This window comes from Rhinolophus hipposideros (genome assembly GCF_964194185.1).
Source record: "Rhinolophus hipposideros genome assembly, chromosome: 10".
In the NCBI taxonomy this organism is placed as follows: Eukaryota; Metazoa; Chordata; class Mammalia; order Chiroptera; family Rhinolophidae; genus Rhinolophus; species Rhinolophus hipposideros.
The window spans coordinates 58,015,567-58,030,671 of NC_138056.1; the positions used below are offsets into that span (position 1 = coordinate 58,015,567).

Below are 15,105 nucleotides of genomic sequence, written 5' to 3' on the forward strand. Positions count from 1 at the left end.
CTCATTTCCCCATGACTCCTACCTATCCTTCATTCCTGGGACGCAATACGAACACTGCTCCCCCTAAGGCCTTTTCTTATGTCCTCATAAGAAGTATCCTCTCCCTTTTCTGAGCACCCTTGACCTTTATCTGTACTTCTTTCATGGATCTACCACTTTCTTCTTTGTGGCACAATGAATTTTGTCCATATCTTCATCTCCTCCATGAGACTCTGAGATCTGAAAGGCAGAGTTCTAGGTAGTATTCTAGATTTTCCACCAGGGCTTGCCAGTAGTTGGCAATTAATAGTTGAAGAAATTCTTGGGAAGGAAGGCAGAGGAAGGTTATAGAAAAGTGAACTCAGGGCCTTCAGGGACAAGGCTCTCCTTTACGGTATGCCTGGGCATCTCCCCTCACACCAGAAATTTCAAAGGAAAAACACAGTGACAAGGGTGGCCATTTTGGAATCCATTTATATTGTCAGTGTTACTCTGGGTTTCATCCAGCCACGCACCAGCCTCTGAGAGTGCATCAGACCGTCTGAACATTCATGGCTTCCTTGGGCCAAGTGTAGCTGTCCAATGTAAAGGAGTCATAGGCTGGAGTGTAGACCAGGGATCTTATAAAAGCCTCCTTGTCCTTAGGCTCTGGGTAGTAGGAAGCCAGGCTGTGTTTGTACGCGAAGTTGAGAACCTAGGGAAAAACAAGTTTGGCTGAGGAACTAGATCTAAGGAGCAGTCTGCTTAAGTGCCCTTGCTTGGGGCGTGTGGAACGGAATATACCCTGAAGACATGTGACTCTCATGAGCTATGGCCCATGAAGCCACTGGCTAGGAAAGATGAACTTTCTGCCTTGATACCGGCTGGAGTCAAGAGGTCTCAGACTAGAGTTTGCCTCTGCTTCCAACAGTCTGTGAGTCCTCAGCAGTGACATTATCCTTGCTGAGCCTCAGTTTCCTCATCTTTAAAGTGGGAGTAATAAGATCTTTCTTTGAGTGGTGTGAGAATAAAGTAAGGCAACAAGAAAAGTGTTTAGTTCCTGATATTCCCCGTGCCCCAAATGTGGGTTGAATTGGAAGGCCAGTCTGGACATTGTTATCTGGATATCAGATTTGACATCAGAACAGCGTAAATCTAAATGTCCCCAAAAGGAAGGAACTGGACAAGGGGAAGCTGGATTATTGGTCTTGAGGGTGATCCTGCAATGGACAACTTATGGGGAGTGAGTGCTGTTGTGCAATGTATTTTATAAAATTATTTTTAAAATTGATTATAAAAAATGCAAAATACATATACTAATAGAAAAAATAGTACAGTAAACCCTCATGTATTCATCGTCCAGATTCTACAGTTACCAATGTTGGGCCAGTCTTTATTGCAACATGTTCTGATTCTTTGAAAACCCATCATCTCTGCGTGGTCTCTAGGGTGACATTTTTCCTTGGATTATTCCATGAACCTGATCATCTCATGGCCCAGCCTTTCTGAGAGAAAGGAGAGGAATGAGCATCTATGCTGGCCAGAAGGCAGTGCGGAGCTTTCTGACTGTTCTTTTTTAATCTTCTCCAGAACTCTGGGAGAGGGGAATTACTGGCCTCTTTGGAAAAAAAGGAAACTGAGACTTAAGGAAGTGAAGTGATTGGCCCCAGGTGACTCTGCTGCTGATTGGCAGAGCTGGGGCTCCCCAGCTTGAGCTCTTTCCGTAGTGGTATGCAAGTTACCCTTTCTGTATAAATGGGCACTTATGATTCATTTAAAAAAAATTCCACCCACGTTCCGGTCCACAAAACTATGGATGACCTTTCTGCCTGATGTTTGAAGGGAAAGCCAGGATCATTCCCAGAAGTGGCCAGAGTGGGCGTTGCGGGTGGGGCTCGAGCTACAGACAGGAGTTTGTCACCCAGCCTCTGGGTCGTATGCAGTGCAGCCCGAGGAGCTCAGGATGTCTCCATAGTTGCCATCCCATTAACCCTCCTCAGTCAGAAAAAGTCAGTTAGCCTCAGTACTCATATTACAGGGGTAGGATGCCCCTTACTTCGATGGCGATTCTCAGAGACACATCTCGGATGGTGTTGAGCGGTGGGTATAGTCTCCCCTGGGACAGATGTTGCTCAGAGACCTCCTGGGCAATTTGCTGGGGAGAGAGAACCAAGAGGCATAAGCTCAGTTTTCTGCCTTCTCAGAACAAGCCCAAACCATTATACCAGAGACTCCCCTCACCCCTCAAAGGTGGCCAGTCTCTGCATTTCTCACTGTTGTCTCTGCTACCACGTGGCCCCAGGGGAGCTTAATGCTTGGGCTTAAGCCAGGACACATCCTTTCTGTATTATGAGACTGGCTGAGGCTTAAAACAACCTGAGGCTTTCTGAATTCACGAGAACAATCACTAAGACCAAGACAAATATACTCATGGCTTGCAAAGCAGACTCTGGGATCTCCCCTTGTCTGGTCTAGCCTGTTGGATATGGACCCCCGAGTCCCTTACTTCCTGAACTCCAGCCTCTTCCATGGCCTTAGTAACCTCCTGGGTGCTCACCTAGGCCATCCGGTCTCTGTATTCAGGGCTCCTTGAGCTCTGGTCCCAGACTGAGGAAAGGCTTCTTCTCTAGTGAGCCCCACAAATGGGCCTTAGACTTGACCTGAATAAATGCCCTAAGCACATTGCCCTGAAAACAGTGATCTCCACAGCTTGCCTCCTTTGTTTAGAGCCTGTCTTGGAGGGCAGCTTACCTCCCAAGCCTCATCCTCCAGCCTCAGGCACTGGTGCTCAGCCAGCCTTATAGAAAAGCCTCTTTAATGTGTCGGCTCTGCATCTACTCCCACAAGATCTTCTTGTGTCAAAGTTAAATTTGGGAAAAGCCTGGGAACCGTGTGTCCCAGAATGGGCAAGGGAAAGGAGTTGGTCTCTCCTCAGAGTTTGGCAGACAATGGGGAAGTGGGCCTCCTCTTCTGCTGCCTCATTCTCACATTCCTTTTTCTCCTTTCCACTCAGTCAAACATTCACTGAGTTCTGTGACGTGCTAGGTTCTGTGCTGGGTGCTGAGGATCCGTGGTGGAGAAGCCATGAAGTCTTTGCCCTCCCGGAGACTGGTGTCACTGGACAATTAAAATTATGCCAATTATAACGCAGTGAATGCAAGGAGAAAGGACATATAGACATAGAGGAGTCTGCCATATACAGGAAAGGCTTTCCAGAAGAAGTGCTATAAGTTTCCAGAAGAAGTGCTATAAGTGCTGAAGGACAAAGTATGAATTACCTGAAAAGGGGAACGAGAAGAGCACATGCACATTAAGTTCTCGAAGGTGAGAGAGAAGAGGGAGCAAGAAAGAGCAAGAAGAAGAGATTGAAGAAAGAACATTAGATGATATGTTGATGGTAGGGGGAGGGTACAAGTGAGGCTGGAGAGGAAAGAAGGCCGGGGGATGAAGTGCCTTGTATGGAAATCGTATGAAGCAGTTTGGACTTTATTGTGTAAGCACCCAGGAGCCATACACAAGTCTGAAATGAGGACAGTGACGGCCTGCTCTGGATTTGGAAGGATTCTTTTTATGGAGGAGACGGACTGATTAAAGGGAATCGGGATCTATCTCCAAGGTTAGGTCTGCATCTAGAAAGGTTATTCTGCAGAGTGAAGACATAAATCATGTATCTGTGGTCACTTCTAAGGCGTTGGGCACTGGACGTTCTCTGCTTCAGCTTGCGGTCACATTGCCTGGGGCCATCCTGCTCATCACATGCCCAGTGACCTTGAACAAGTTCCTTAAATTCTCTGTGCCTCACTTTGCTTGTCTACAACGTAGGGATAATCACCATACGTATTTTACAGAGCTGTCAGTGTGAAATGAATTTGTCCATGTAAATCTCCTAAAACTTGTATTATTTTTTTCCATAGGAAAAACAGATTTGACTTAAATTGTCTCAATAAAAGCACCCTTTTCAGAAACATAACTTGTCAGGCCTTTAAAGACCAGATTGTCAGCTCCTGGAGGGAAGGGACTTTGTCCTGCTCACAGCAGGTAATTAACAAGTAGATTGAGATGGACACTGTTCTTGTAACGATGGAGATGGACTGGCCCATAGCACAAGGAGGGAGGTGGGGAAGAGGGTGAGATCGTCTCTGGGGGTTACATAAGAAGTCTCTAGCAACCATGTTTCTGCACAATGGGGGAACTTGCTTTCAGACCGACTCTTCCTAATCAATGGGAGTTTCAGATAGCTTTACCTATGGCCATAGGACAGACATCACCACCACTGACCATGGCAACGAGAAAAATACAAACACAGAGCATTTAGACAGAAGGGACAGAGAACCGCAGCACGAAGCCATAGCTAGTGTGCACATAGTTTGGGAGAGGCTGAAACACCTCCAGGAGACATTATTGGAATGGCTTTGCAGAGCTGGCACTCAAAGCCCAAGATGGATTAAAAAGGAACCTAGTACATGAGGCAGTTCCTTGTGGGACTCATGGAAGTGGGGTTGAACAGGGCTGCGTGGAATCCACTCCTGTGTCTTGCTGGTTTTGCTGGGAAATGCAGATGGATGTCGGAAATCACAGTAGAGCCTTTGGAGCTCATTGGAGATAAATACATTTAATATCTGTATATGTTAATAGCTCTGATTATTGTAACCTCCCAACAGAGACATTTCTATGCCTCAGAGTAAAGTTCAATGTGAAGTGCCTGGCATTTAGTAAGCACTCCATAAACGTGAGCCACTTATAACTGTTATTATTAATAACCATTATTATGAATGTGGGCTGTCCTTCTTAATGAATTCTTTCATTATTTTCATCGTGTCCAGTTAAGAACCCTCCCGGGAGCTTTTCTAGTAAGATACCTGGAGCAGGTGCACCCCCACACCCCAATATCTGTACTCAGAGCAGGCAAACCAGAGAAGCAACCCATCCCTTTCCTTATGGGAAGGTGCCCTAGTGGGGCTTATTCTGCCAGCAGGTATCCCAGTGACGTGGTCAAAACCCATGGCTGGAAGAATCCATTGCCTATCATGGTCCATGAGCCCACAGTTTCAGATGTGGCAACTTTGGGGCAACTCCTCTGTTCTGAGCATCTAGAAAGGCACTGCAGGGAGACAGGGAGCAGTACAGGGTATGTCTCCTCACAGCTAATGTTCTGCTAACACCCCTGCTTTTGACTATTTCCTATCCCCTCTTAAAAACCCTGTGTGTGTTTTGAGAGAAGTTCAAGCCGCAAAGTGATTTTGAGAGACGCTTGAGGTTCAAGAACTTTGGGGATCCATTGCCAGGGTTGGGGGCATGTTGGTAGAAGAGATGAGAGGAGGAATCTTTGGGGGCCCGGTGTGGGACATGGGGTAGGTCACAGGCTCTCCTGGGTGCATGTAGGGAGCAGGGACAGTGCTACCTCTGCCGTCAGGAGGAAGATCTCATCTGGGATGTGCCGGATCCCACCGGCGATGACGCCCAGAGCCACTCCTGGAAACACATAGGCGTTGTTTCCCTGTCCCGGAATGAAGGTCCTGCCATCCTCCAGGGTCACACTCTTAAAAGGACTTCCGCTGGCAAAGATCCCTCGGCCCTGGAGGCAGGAAGAAAATCAGAGACGGAGCTTGGAGATCGGTTTTGGGCAGTAAGGTGGCCTAATCTTATCCCAAACGTTGGACCTTTCTTCATCCTCTCCCAAAGGCTCAGCATTGTGTTTTGTTCATTTGACCAGAAAGCTTAGTCCCACTGAGTTACCTGGTAGCCAAGAAACCGTTGAAAGGTGAAAGTGTACCTTTTTTACCTGTCACTTCCTGGGAGGGCCAAGCCAGGACATGACAGGTATGCACGTGACCTAGAGTCTGCAAATGCCTCGGGTTCTGGAGGCTCTGTTTTATCAGGGGAACCTTGAGCATATAGTGCAATGGTAAGAGCGTGGGCTTTGGAGTCAGACCTGGATTTCAGGGCCAGCTCCACTCCTTACTAGCTCTGTGCCCTTGGGCAAGTTACCACATCCTTCTGAACCTCAGTTTGCTCCTCAGCAACTGGGGGATGTTTGTCACCCTCATAGGGTTACTCATAGTTCTTGTTACTATGTCCTCTCAGCCTGGGGAAGGAAGGACTCCCCGCTGACCTCGGTGACCTGGTAGCACTTCTCAGCCGTGCACTCGGCCTTGCTGGTGGGGTTGCTCAGGGCAAAGATGATAGGGCGCTCGTGGAAGGAGGCCATGTCCCTCAGAATCTGCTCCGTGAAGGCTCCTGCGATGGCGGCAACACCTATAGGGAAAAGGCGGGGTAGTGGGGATGCCTACTCTTTAGAAACAACCCATTCCTCTCCTGGTGGTAGTAGTGGGGAACTAGGTGCAACGTGAAAGACTCAGGCATCTTGGGGATGGCATCTGCCATAGAGACGGAGGGAGCAGAAGAGAAAGGGTCTCTCTGCTTGAGCTGGCTGAGACCTCCTGTTAATCTCTAAGGGACCACTGGTCCACTGCAGGTCCCTGCCCAGTTCAGATGCACCTGGGAAGGCATTCCTGGCATTGTCCTTTAGAGTGGGCTGCTGCCTCAGTGCAGGGCGAGATGCCACGGTCCCCGCCTCAGGAAGGAATGCTCCTGTCATTCTGGTTACAGAGACCAGCCCTGCGCTCTTCCACTGCACTGTATAACTGCGCCATTAAGCCCCAACTCGGTGCCTTAGTTCTATGGTTTTTATACTGTAGTCACTCAATAAAACTTTGTGGTATTGAATTGGACATGGGACAGGGGAAGAGCTGTGTTTCCATGGACCACTTATGCCTTCTTGCTGAGCCTCAGTCTCCACCTGCAAGTCAAGAGGGTTAGTTGGGCTGGGCCGCGGGCTGCCTCCCTCCTCCTACCTATGATGGCTGTGGGTTTCACCAGCCTCACCACCTCCTCCAGGGAGGTCACCTCGGGATGATCTTGAGCAAACATCTCCTTCTCATGGTTCAGGTGGCTCCTTCCCTGCAGGGAAAGGAAAAATGTGAAGCACTGTAGTGGTGAGAACTGTTAGGCAGGGGCATGAATGCAGCCGGAGATGCTGAGAGCATTCCCTGCTGAGCCCTGTGCTTTGGTCTGCGCTATCTGAAGCCTTGGGGCCCATCCTCTTGATCAGATTTTCTGGTAGAACCTTAAGATTTGTGTGTGTGTGTGTGTTGTATTTATTTAATCCAAACCATATATAGAGAATCCACAAAGCCTTTCTTTGAGCTGCTGGGGTCATGAACTTCCTGGGCCAGGACAGAAAGGCTCTCAGGAAATGTCTGAGTCTGACTAAGACTCTTGGGTCCAAAGACATCCAGTCCCTAGATCCAGTTAGGGACGGGGTCTGAGCCACCTAGGGCCAGGGAGCTAATCTGAATACATTTCACAAGAGCCATTAACCTCCCTGTGAATAATAGTAGGCTGAGATCTAGAGCAGATTTTCAATGGCTGGCTGTGCCCAACCAGCTTCATATGCCTTCATTTTCATCTAATAGGAGTCAGTGGATGACAGTCTGGTAAATGGGTGCAGACGTTTCTGATGACTCCTTTGGGTTAGCTGCCCTCATGAGAACCAGAGTGAAGACATCAGCTTTGAGAGCTCTGAGTAGGGGTGAGCTCAATGGGGTTAGCAAAAGGATGTTGAAAGATGGGCAAGAGGGAAGTGTGGCAGCCCCGACCTATGCCTGGATTATGCTCTGGAATGACCTGGGGTGGGAGGAGGACTCTCCAGGCCTCAGTTGCTTCCAGCAGTGATCTGGTTCTACATGGAATAGAAAGGTCATTTTATGCTGAGGGGTCTCTGCTATTCTTGGTCGATAGCCCCTCATACTTCCCCTGTTCCTATCTCAGTCATCTTTTCCATCTCTCACCGACAGTCCATGTTAGTGAAATTCTGGGAATTAAAACTTGGAGCTCTGAGTGAAGTCCTAAGAGAGGAGGTGATCCAGTTGTGTTCCTCACCACATTTCGGTCAGAAGCTGGACTGTTTCTCTATTTTTTTCACTCATACCTTAAACATTAGTTATATACTTACCATGGGACCAGACATTGACATCAAGACTATATAGCTTAGTAGGGAAACAGACTAGTAAAGGGGCAACTGCCCTATGTGGTAAGTGCAGTATATGGAGGGGGAGGGCTACATGACCATTGATGTAGGAAATTCATTGAGACCTAGATGCTCAGAGGAAACTTCTTGGAGGAGGTAACATTTGAGCTAAATCAGAAAAGGAAGAAATGATGGTGTTAAGGGTTGAGAGTGGGCTTGTGGGAAAAGAGAGAAGAGCATTTCAGGCAGAAGAAGAAAATGTGCAAAGATGTGGAAGACAGCATGTTACTTTTGGACAACTATGATTCAATATGGCTGGAGGTTAGTGCAAGGCAGGAAGTGGTGGGAGATCAGGCCGGAAGGGGCACACATACACACACTTGCACCCATATCAGAGCTTTTGGACAAGAGAAATTAAGGCTACTTTATGATGAGTCTTTTGCTTTGGAAGTTAGGACATTGCCCTCCCTTTGCCCTCTATTCTCTCTGAGCTGTTTGGTCCTTGGAGACTTCATCCTGTCCACTCCCAATAGCTGAAGTCAGAAAACATCCAGGTCTTCAGGCCGACAGTACCTTGACAATGAGTCCCTTGGAGTCCACCATCCAGATCTTCTTTGTGGCCTCTGCCTTGGGTACACCTTCTTTCTCTAGGGCCATGACAAGGAGGTGGGCGATGCCCATGGCTGCCTGGGAGGTACCATATGGCAGATGTTCAGATACAGGGCAAACAGCTACTTGGCACTTATCAGATGCTTCGTCAAGGTCCTCTCTCCTTCCCCCCTCCCCTGCTTCCAGGAGACCCAGTTAAATCCTTGCCTTGACTCATCCAAATGTTGGGGCCAAGGCATCTGCAATTATCACGACACACCTGTACTTCTTCCTCTTCTCAGAACCCCAGGACACCTCCCCTCCTTGACACCCATTCTTATTTTCCTACTGGAACAACAGTAGGGAGCCCCTGATGGCACCTACCTCACCCGCACCTTGGAAAACAAATACATGATTGGAGAGCTTGTTCTTGGTGATTCGCAGAGCAGCCAGGATCCCGGCCACAGCGACGGAGGCTGTGCCTGCAACGGTGTGGACCAAGATCAACCTCTGGCCACTGGGCCCCAGCCTCCAAGAGAAGACCTTTGGCAGAACCCCCCACCCCCAGGCCCTGTGGTGGAACAAGCCACATTCCTTAGTCCTTATAGAAGTCAAGCCTGTAGGCATGCAGGTTTGAAAGCAAATCCATGCCCTCTTTTGCAGATAACTGTTACTTTGAGAAACAGCTCCTGGAGTGTTACTCAACCCTGGGAGACAAGATCAGAGAGTCAGGTGCTGCTACCACCATCATTCGCACATGAAATGACAAGAACAAATATAATGGAATCAAAAACAAAGTGTGAGCCTCATAGAAAGTCTTTGTTTAAGGGATAAATGGATAAAAACATATTAAAAATGAGGCCATAAGCTAGCCATGAGACATTAAGTGACCGTATGAACTGAGGTGCCTATCTTATCCACCAAGTCGTAAGGTTGGCTAAGCCTAGAAGCATCCCATTGTCAAATGGCTTGAGCATGACCAGAAGGTAGAGTAAGTTGCATGAGCAGGTGGCTCAGATTCATTTGACACCTACTTCTCCTTCAATCTACACCTAAGGCCTCAACAGGAATTCCTTCTCGCCAGCTGACCAAGAAGAAAACAACCTGGACTTGGTTTACAGGTTATTCTTAATAATATGCTTCCATCAACTGGAAGTGAATGGCTGTAGCTTCACAGCCCCAATAAAAAGTAGTCCTAAAGGGTAATGGTGGAACACTTCCCAATGGACATGACTTCAAGTGTCCTTGGTTGTTTGGTCTAAGAGATAGCTAGATGGAAGTGATTCATGGGCAATTGCTAGTGGTTTAGCTGGATGGTCAGGGACTTAGAAAGAACAGAATAGTAAGGTTGGTGATGAGGAAGTCTGGGGAAGGGGTATGTGGATGGACCTCTTGGAATAGGTACAGTGTGTGAAGATATCTGTGCCCCATGTAAAAGCTCACCAAAAAGTATGATGAGAATAGGTTCTCAATAATCAGGTGGACAATGCGGCATGTCCTGTGCATGTCGGTCAGCGTCTTTCCCCAGCCACCTAGGGTTTGCTCAACGAGTTCCTGTACAAAGTAGCCATGGTGACAAGGATGGAGGGTACTCATGGACTTCCACTCACCAAGGCTGACCTGCTACTGCTACTGCTGAAAAACTAACCTGTCAATGGCAGAGATCAATGTTGAGCTCCTGATATGGCACCATTCCCTGGAAGGACCATCCATCTGGCAGCAGGATGATTACATTGCATGCCTTCCGTTATAGATAGGAAAGAGATTTGTCCTCACTGGAGTGAACCTATATTCTGGATATGGATTTTCCTTCCCTGTCTACAATGCCCTGCCAGTGCCACCATCTGTGGATGTTTGGAATGCCTACTCACCATCCTGCTATATTCCAGACAACAGGCTTCTTTCTAATCAGGGAATTCATTTCGCAGTAATAGAAAAGCAGCAACAGGCGCATGGAATTCAGTGGTCTTAACACGTACTCTACTGCCCAGGAGTAGCTGGCTTAATAGAATGGTAGAATGGGCTACTGCAGATCTACTTAAGACTTAGTTGAGGTAACACCCTATGGAGATGGTGAGGCTCTATCTTACAGAATGCAATATATGATTTGACTTAGTAAACAATACATTGTACTCCTAATCCCATAGCCAGAGTACTTGGGTCTGGAAATCAAGGGGTTGAGGTGGAAGTGGCTCTTCTCCCCATTTTACCTGACTCTCTTGCCAAAGTTTTGCTTCCTGCCCCTTCAACACTGTGCTCTCTGAATTGGAGGTCCTGATTCCCAAAAGACATATGCTTCCATCAGAGTTCACCACGTGGTTTCATTGAATTGGGAGTTGAGACTGCCACCTGGCCATTTGGTGCTCTTTTTGCCTTGAAACCAGTGGGCAAAGAAGAGGGTACTTTAAAGATTGTGTTGATTCATCCTGATAACCAAGGGAAACTGGGGGCAGGGAGGATTATACCAGAGCCCAGATCTTCTGGGTGTATGATGATACTTCCATGCTTCATAGTAAATAGTAATGCATACTATTACAACTAAAGAGAGATAGGACTACTGAGAATTGAGATGCTTCAGAAATGAAGGTTTGGGGCATCCTACTAGGTAAAGAATCCTGGCAAGCTGAGGTCCTCTTTGAGGACAAGAAAGCATAGAATGGGAGGTTGAGGAAGAAATTTATAATCATCAACTATGGCTTCAAGACTGGTTATAGAAATGAGGAATGTAGCAGCCATGCATCTTTTCTTCCTTGATTATTATGTGATACATAATGGCATATATTAGTGAATTTATTCTCCCTTCTCCTTCCTCTTATTACTTTATATAAGTTTTGTTGGAGGTTAATTTTCTAATTTAGTCTTTAGGCAACCGAATGTTCAAATGTGAGTGCGACTGAGTTTTTAAGAATAGTTCATCTGCCCAGAGATGGATAGAGTGGCTTTCTTTCAGAGATGAATAAAATGACTTGTGAAACTTTGCCTCTCCCCATTTCAGGGAAAAGGTAGAATGTCTTCCTTTGTTGGAAAGATAGTTGCATTTTATTATACATTTTGTTAGAGTTGTTTTTGTTGTTGTCTGGAAGTACCTGTGTATAAAATGGCATATGGATTGTGAATAGTTGAAAGGGTGGACTGTACCAAATGGTGGGTAATTGTTTCTCAGCTTCAAACCCACTCTTGACTCTGCTTTGTCTACCAACCACTTTTCAGCTTTGTCAACTGGCTCTATGCTGGGCTCTGCCAATAGGGGCGCCAGAGGGCGACTGAAAGGCTAGCTGAGGGGGTAGGAACTCTTTTTCTAGTATCATCCCTGCCTTTTAAGATTGCGAGGTAAAATGTAGGCCACTTAGTTAAATTTGAATTATAAATAAACAACAAATGTTTTTTAAAAATTTATTTTCAATGACAGTTGGCATTCAATATTATTTTATATTAGTTTCAGGTGTACAGCATAGTAGTTAGACATTTATATAATTTACAAAGTGATTCCCCCCCATTAGTCTAATACCCTCTTGGCACCATGCACAGTTATTACAATATTATTGACTATATTCCCTATGCTGCACTTTACATGCCCTTGACTATTTCGTAACCACCAATTTGTACTTCTTAATCCCTTCACCTTTTTACCCATCCCCCCCAAATCCCTCCCATCTGGCAACTGTCATTTTGTTCTCTGTATCTATGGGTGTGTTTCTGTTAACGAATAATGTTTTACTGTAAGTATGTCCTATGAGCTAGCATAAATATTCTAAACAAATTGTTTATCTGAAATTAAAATTTAACTGGGCATCTGCATTTTGTTTTGCTAAATCTGGCAACCCTACAGCCTTGGTTTTTCACCTTTACAGCAGCAGTTTGTCCCCAGAGCAGCAGCTGAATCCAGTTTGCAGTGTGTCCCTCACTTATAGAGCCAGCCTGGTAGCACACCCCTCAGAGACACGGATACTAAGCCATCCGTCGCCTCATCTTCCCTTTGCATCTCCAGCCCCAGGGGTGGTAGAGATCCTTACTGTTTTATTTGGTTTTTCAATTCCTTAATACATAATTCACAATTCTTGGCATCAGGTTTTCTCTGTTAAAGCAACTGGTGTGGAACTTGACTGATAGAGTTCATAATAAAGTAATTGCAGTTGGCGATGTGTCATGCTAGGCGGCCTGCGGGGTCTCTGGTCCCGCTCCCTGCATAAGAACGCAGGATATAGCGAGGCCAAAAAGGAGCACCCACAGAGCCATGGATAGGGGAGTCATACCACTATATTCTCGCTAGCTGCTGGGTTGGAGATACAGGAAGTAGGAGCCACATGATCGGCAATCCGCCATCAGCTTCTCCGCTAACCAATCAACCCAATTGCTAACTACAATCCGTGCTTGCCAGCTTAGTCACAGCAGTTCTATTAGTGGCCAACGGCCAACTAGTTACAGCTGATGGCCATCTACTACCCAAGCCAGCACCTTTCCAAGTGAGGCCGAGAGCCTGGAAACTGCTCTCTGGGACTCTGTCTCTATATAATGATAAGCTTCTTTGATGGTCAAAGAAAAGTAAATTAAAGTGGGACTATTTATGGCTTGTTAAAGTTTCACAAAACAAAGAAATCGATGTTAACTAAGGCTGGTGAAGGAGCAGTGAAAAGCAAAAAGTTCCAGCATGCATTGCCTTTTAAAGAGCTACAGCTCTTTTTTGGAAAACTATTTCTTCCCAGTATAGACTAAAGGCATAAAATGTTTTTGCCCTTTGACCTCATGCTTCTACTTCTGGGAATCTATGCATGGAAAATTTCAAAATGTATGTCCTAAGATATTTATGACAGTGCTATTTATAATACAGAATGACTACAAATAACAAACCTAACAAAGGAGTAATGGTTAAATAAATTAGCTTGTGTAGATACTCAGTAAACTATGTTGCAGCCATTAAAAACGATTGTTGTGAAGATTACCGTGTTTCCCAGAAAATAAGACTGGGTCCAATATTAAGTTTTACTCCAAAAAAATGCATTAGGGCTTATGTTCAAGGGATGTCCTCCTGAAAAATCATGCTAGGGCTTATTTTCTGATTAGGTCTTATTTTTGGAAAAACATGGTACGTAGCAACACAGAAAATGCTATGAAGTTAGTATCATATTGTTATAAGTGCTTTATATGTCTTAATGTAAAGACACTTATTTACTCCTATTATCATCATCCCCATTTTACAGATTGGGGAAATGAGGTACATAACAGTTTGCTGGATTGTCCAAGATCATATAACAGAATGAGGCTTTGTTCCTGGGGAATCGGGCTCTAGGGTTTGTGCTCTTAACCCCCAAACTATGATTCATTGGGTTAGTTGTAAGGAAGAGAACCTTAAATAGTCTACATACCATGACTCTAATAGTAAAAAAATACACACAAAGTACTAATGGTTGCAGGGTGGAAGTATGAGTGAATTTTGTTTTCTCTTTCCAGTTTTCCAGCGGGTTGCTTTTTGGTAGCTCTAGAGTGGGGCCTTCTCCCAGAACATGGTTTGGATTTGTGCCTGGCTTAGAGGCTGTGTGGTGGGCTGAGATAGGTGGCTTGGCAAACAGTTGGAGCCTAGTAAATGCACATTCATCACTGTGGACATTAGAAGGCGGGACCCGATACTCCCCAGAAGAGAGGGGTGCAGGCTCTGCAGCCTTCACACAGCTATGGCCTGGGGGGATTGCTCAAGTGTCAGCAGGGTCCCAGAGCCATGGCTGAGGACTACTGGGCTTCCTAACATCATCTGAGGGTCGCGAAGGAGCTCAGTGTGCATTTACTGAGGGCGTAGGTTACCGTGGCTTGGGCACTAGTAACTATAACACAGTCGGGGGTCAGAGGTCATTGTTTCAAAGCTGTTGCATTCATTTATTTATTAAGCATCAGTTATGTACCAGACTCCAGGGTACTGAGGATAGCACTGGTAACAAAATAGACAGGTTCATTTCTGCTTTGGAAGGAAAGAAGTTATTAAATGATTACAAGTGTGATGACTGTTATAAAGAAGTCGTTCATGATATACTTTTTGTTAGTGTACATGTAGAAAAGTATGCTATCAGTACACTTTGCAGCCTCATGATTCCCCATGTACTCTACGTTCCAGGCGCATTATTCATCAACAGGCCACATGTTTTTTCACTTGTGTGCTTTGCCCTTGCTATTCCTCCTAGCTGTGGGACGCTTCTGCAGTTCATTATTTATTCCTTAAGATTCAGCCCGAATGATTTCCTCTGCCAGGCATTTTCTGCTTTTCCCAGGCATCATTGCCTTCTTTTCGGACATCTACTTTTTATGTAACCTGACTAAAGCGGGGCCTATGTCATGGCCAGGCTCAGCACTGTACAGCGTTCAAAAGGAACACCAAGCTGACATCCAATAAAGGATCAAAAAGCAATTTGAAATTATTTAAGTCACTTACATAGGTGGTGAGAATTGGATGGTAGGACCCTCCTCCCAAATCCCCAAATACCCTTTGTCCATCATTTTCTCAAAGTCCACTTATAATGGTGACTATTCACTATAGCTTAGTT

At 45.9% G+C, this 15,105-nt stretch overlaps 1 protein-coding gene across 2 annotated transcripts in view; it reads right to left on the reverse strand.

Moving 5' to 3' along the window:
- Window positions 1-435: 435 nt before the first annotated feature.
- Window positions 436-15,105, reverse strand: part of ME3 (malic enzyme 3) — a 175,634-nt gene continuing 160,964 nt past the window's right edge. For both annotated transcript variants that reach the window (XM_081063184.1, XM_081063185.1), the window contains 7 exons: window positions 8,960-9,057; window positions 8,561-8,674; window positions 6,813-6,918; window positions 6,071-6,213; window positions 5,360-5,533; window positions 2,015-2,113; window positions 436-673 (listed from right to left, as the gene is read on the reverse strand). In XM_081063184.1, coding sequence (XP_080919310.1) covers window positions 512-673; window positions 2,015-2,113; window positions 5,360-5,533; window positions 6,071-6,213; window positions 6,813-6,918; window positions 8,561-8,674; window positions 8,960-9,057 — 896 coding nt within the window. In that variant the 3' untranslated portion in view covers window positions 436-511. The remainder of the gene's footprint in view (window positions 674-2,014; window positions 2,114-5,359; window positions 5,534-6,070; window positions 6,214-6,812; window positions 6,919-8,560; window positions 8,675-8,959; window positions 9,058-15,105) is intronic.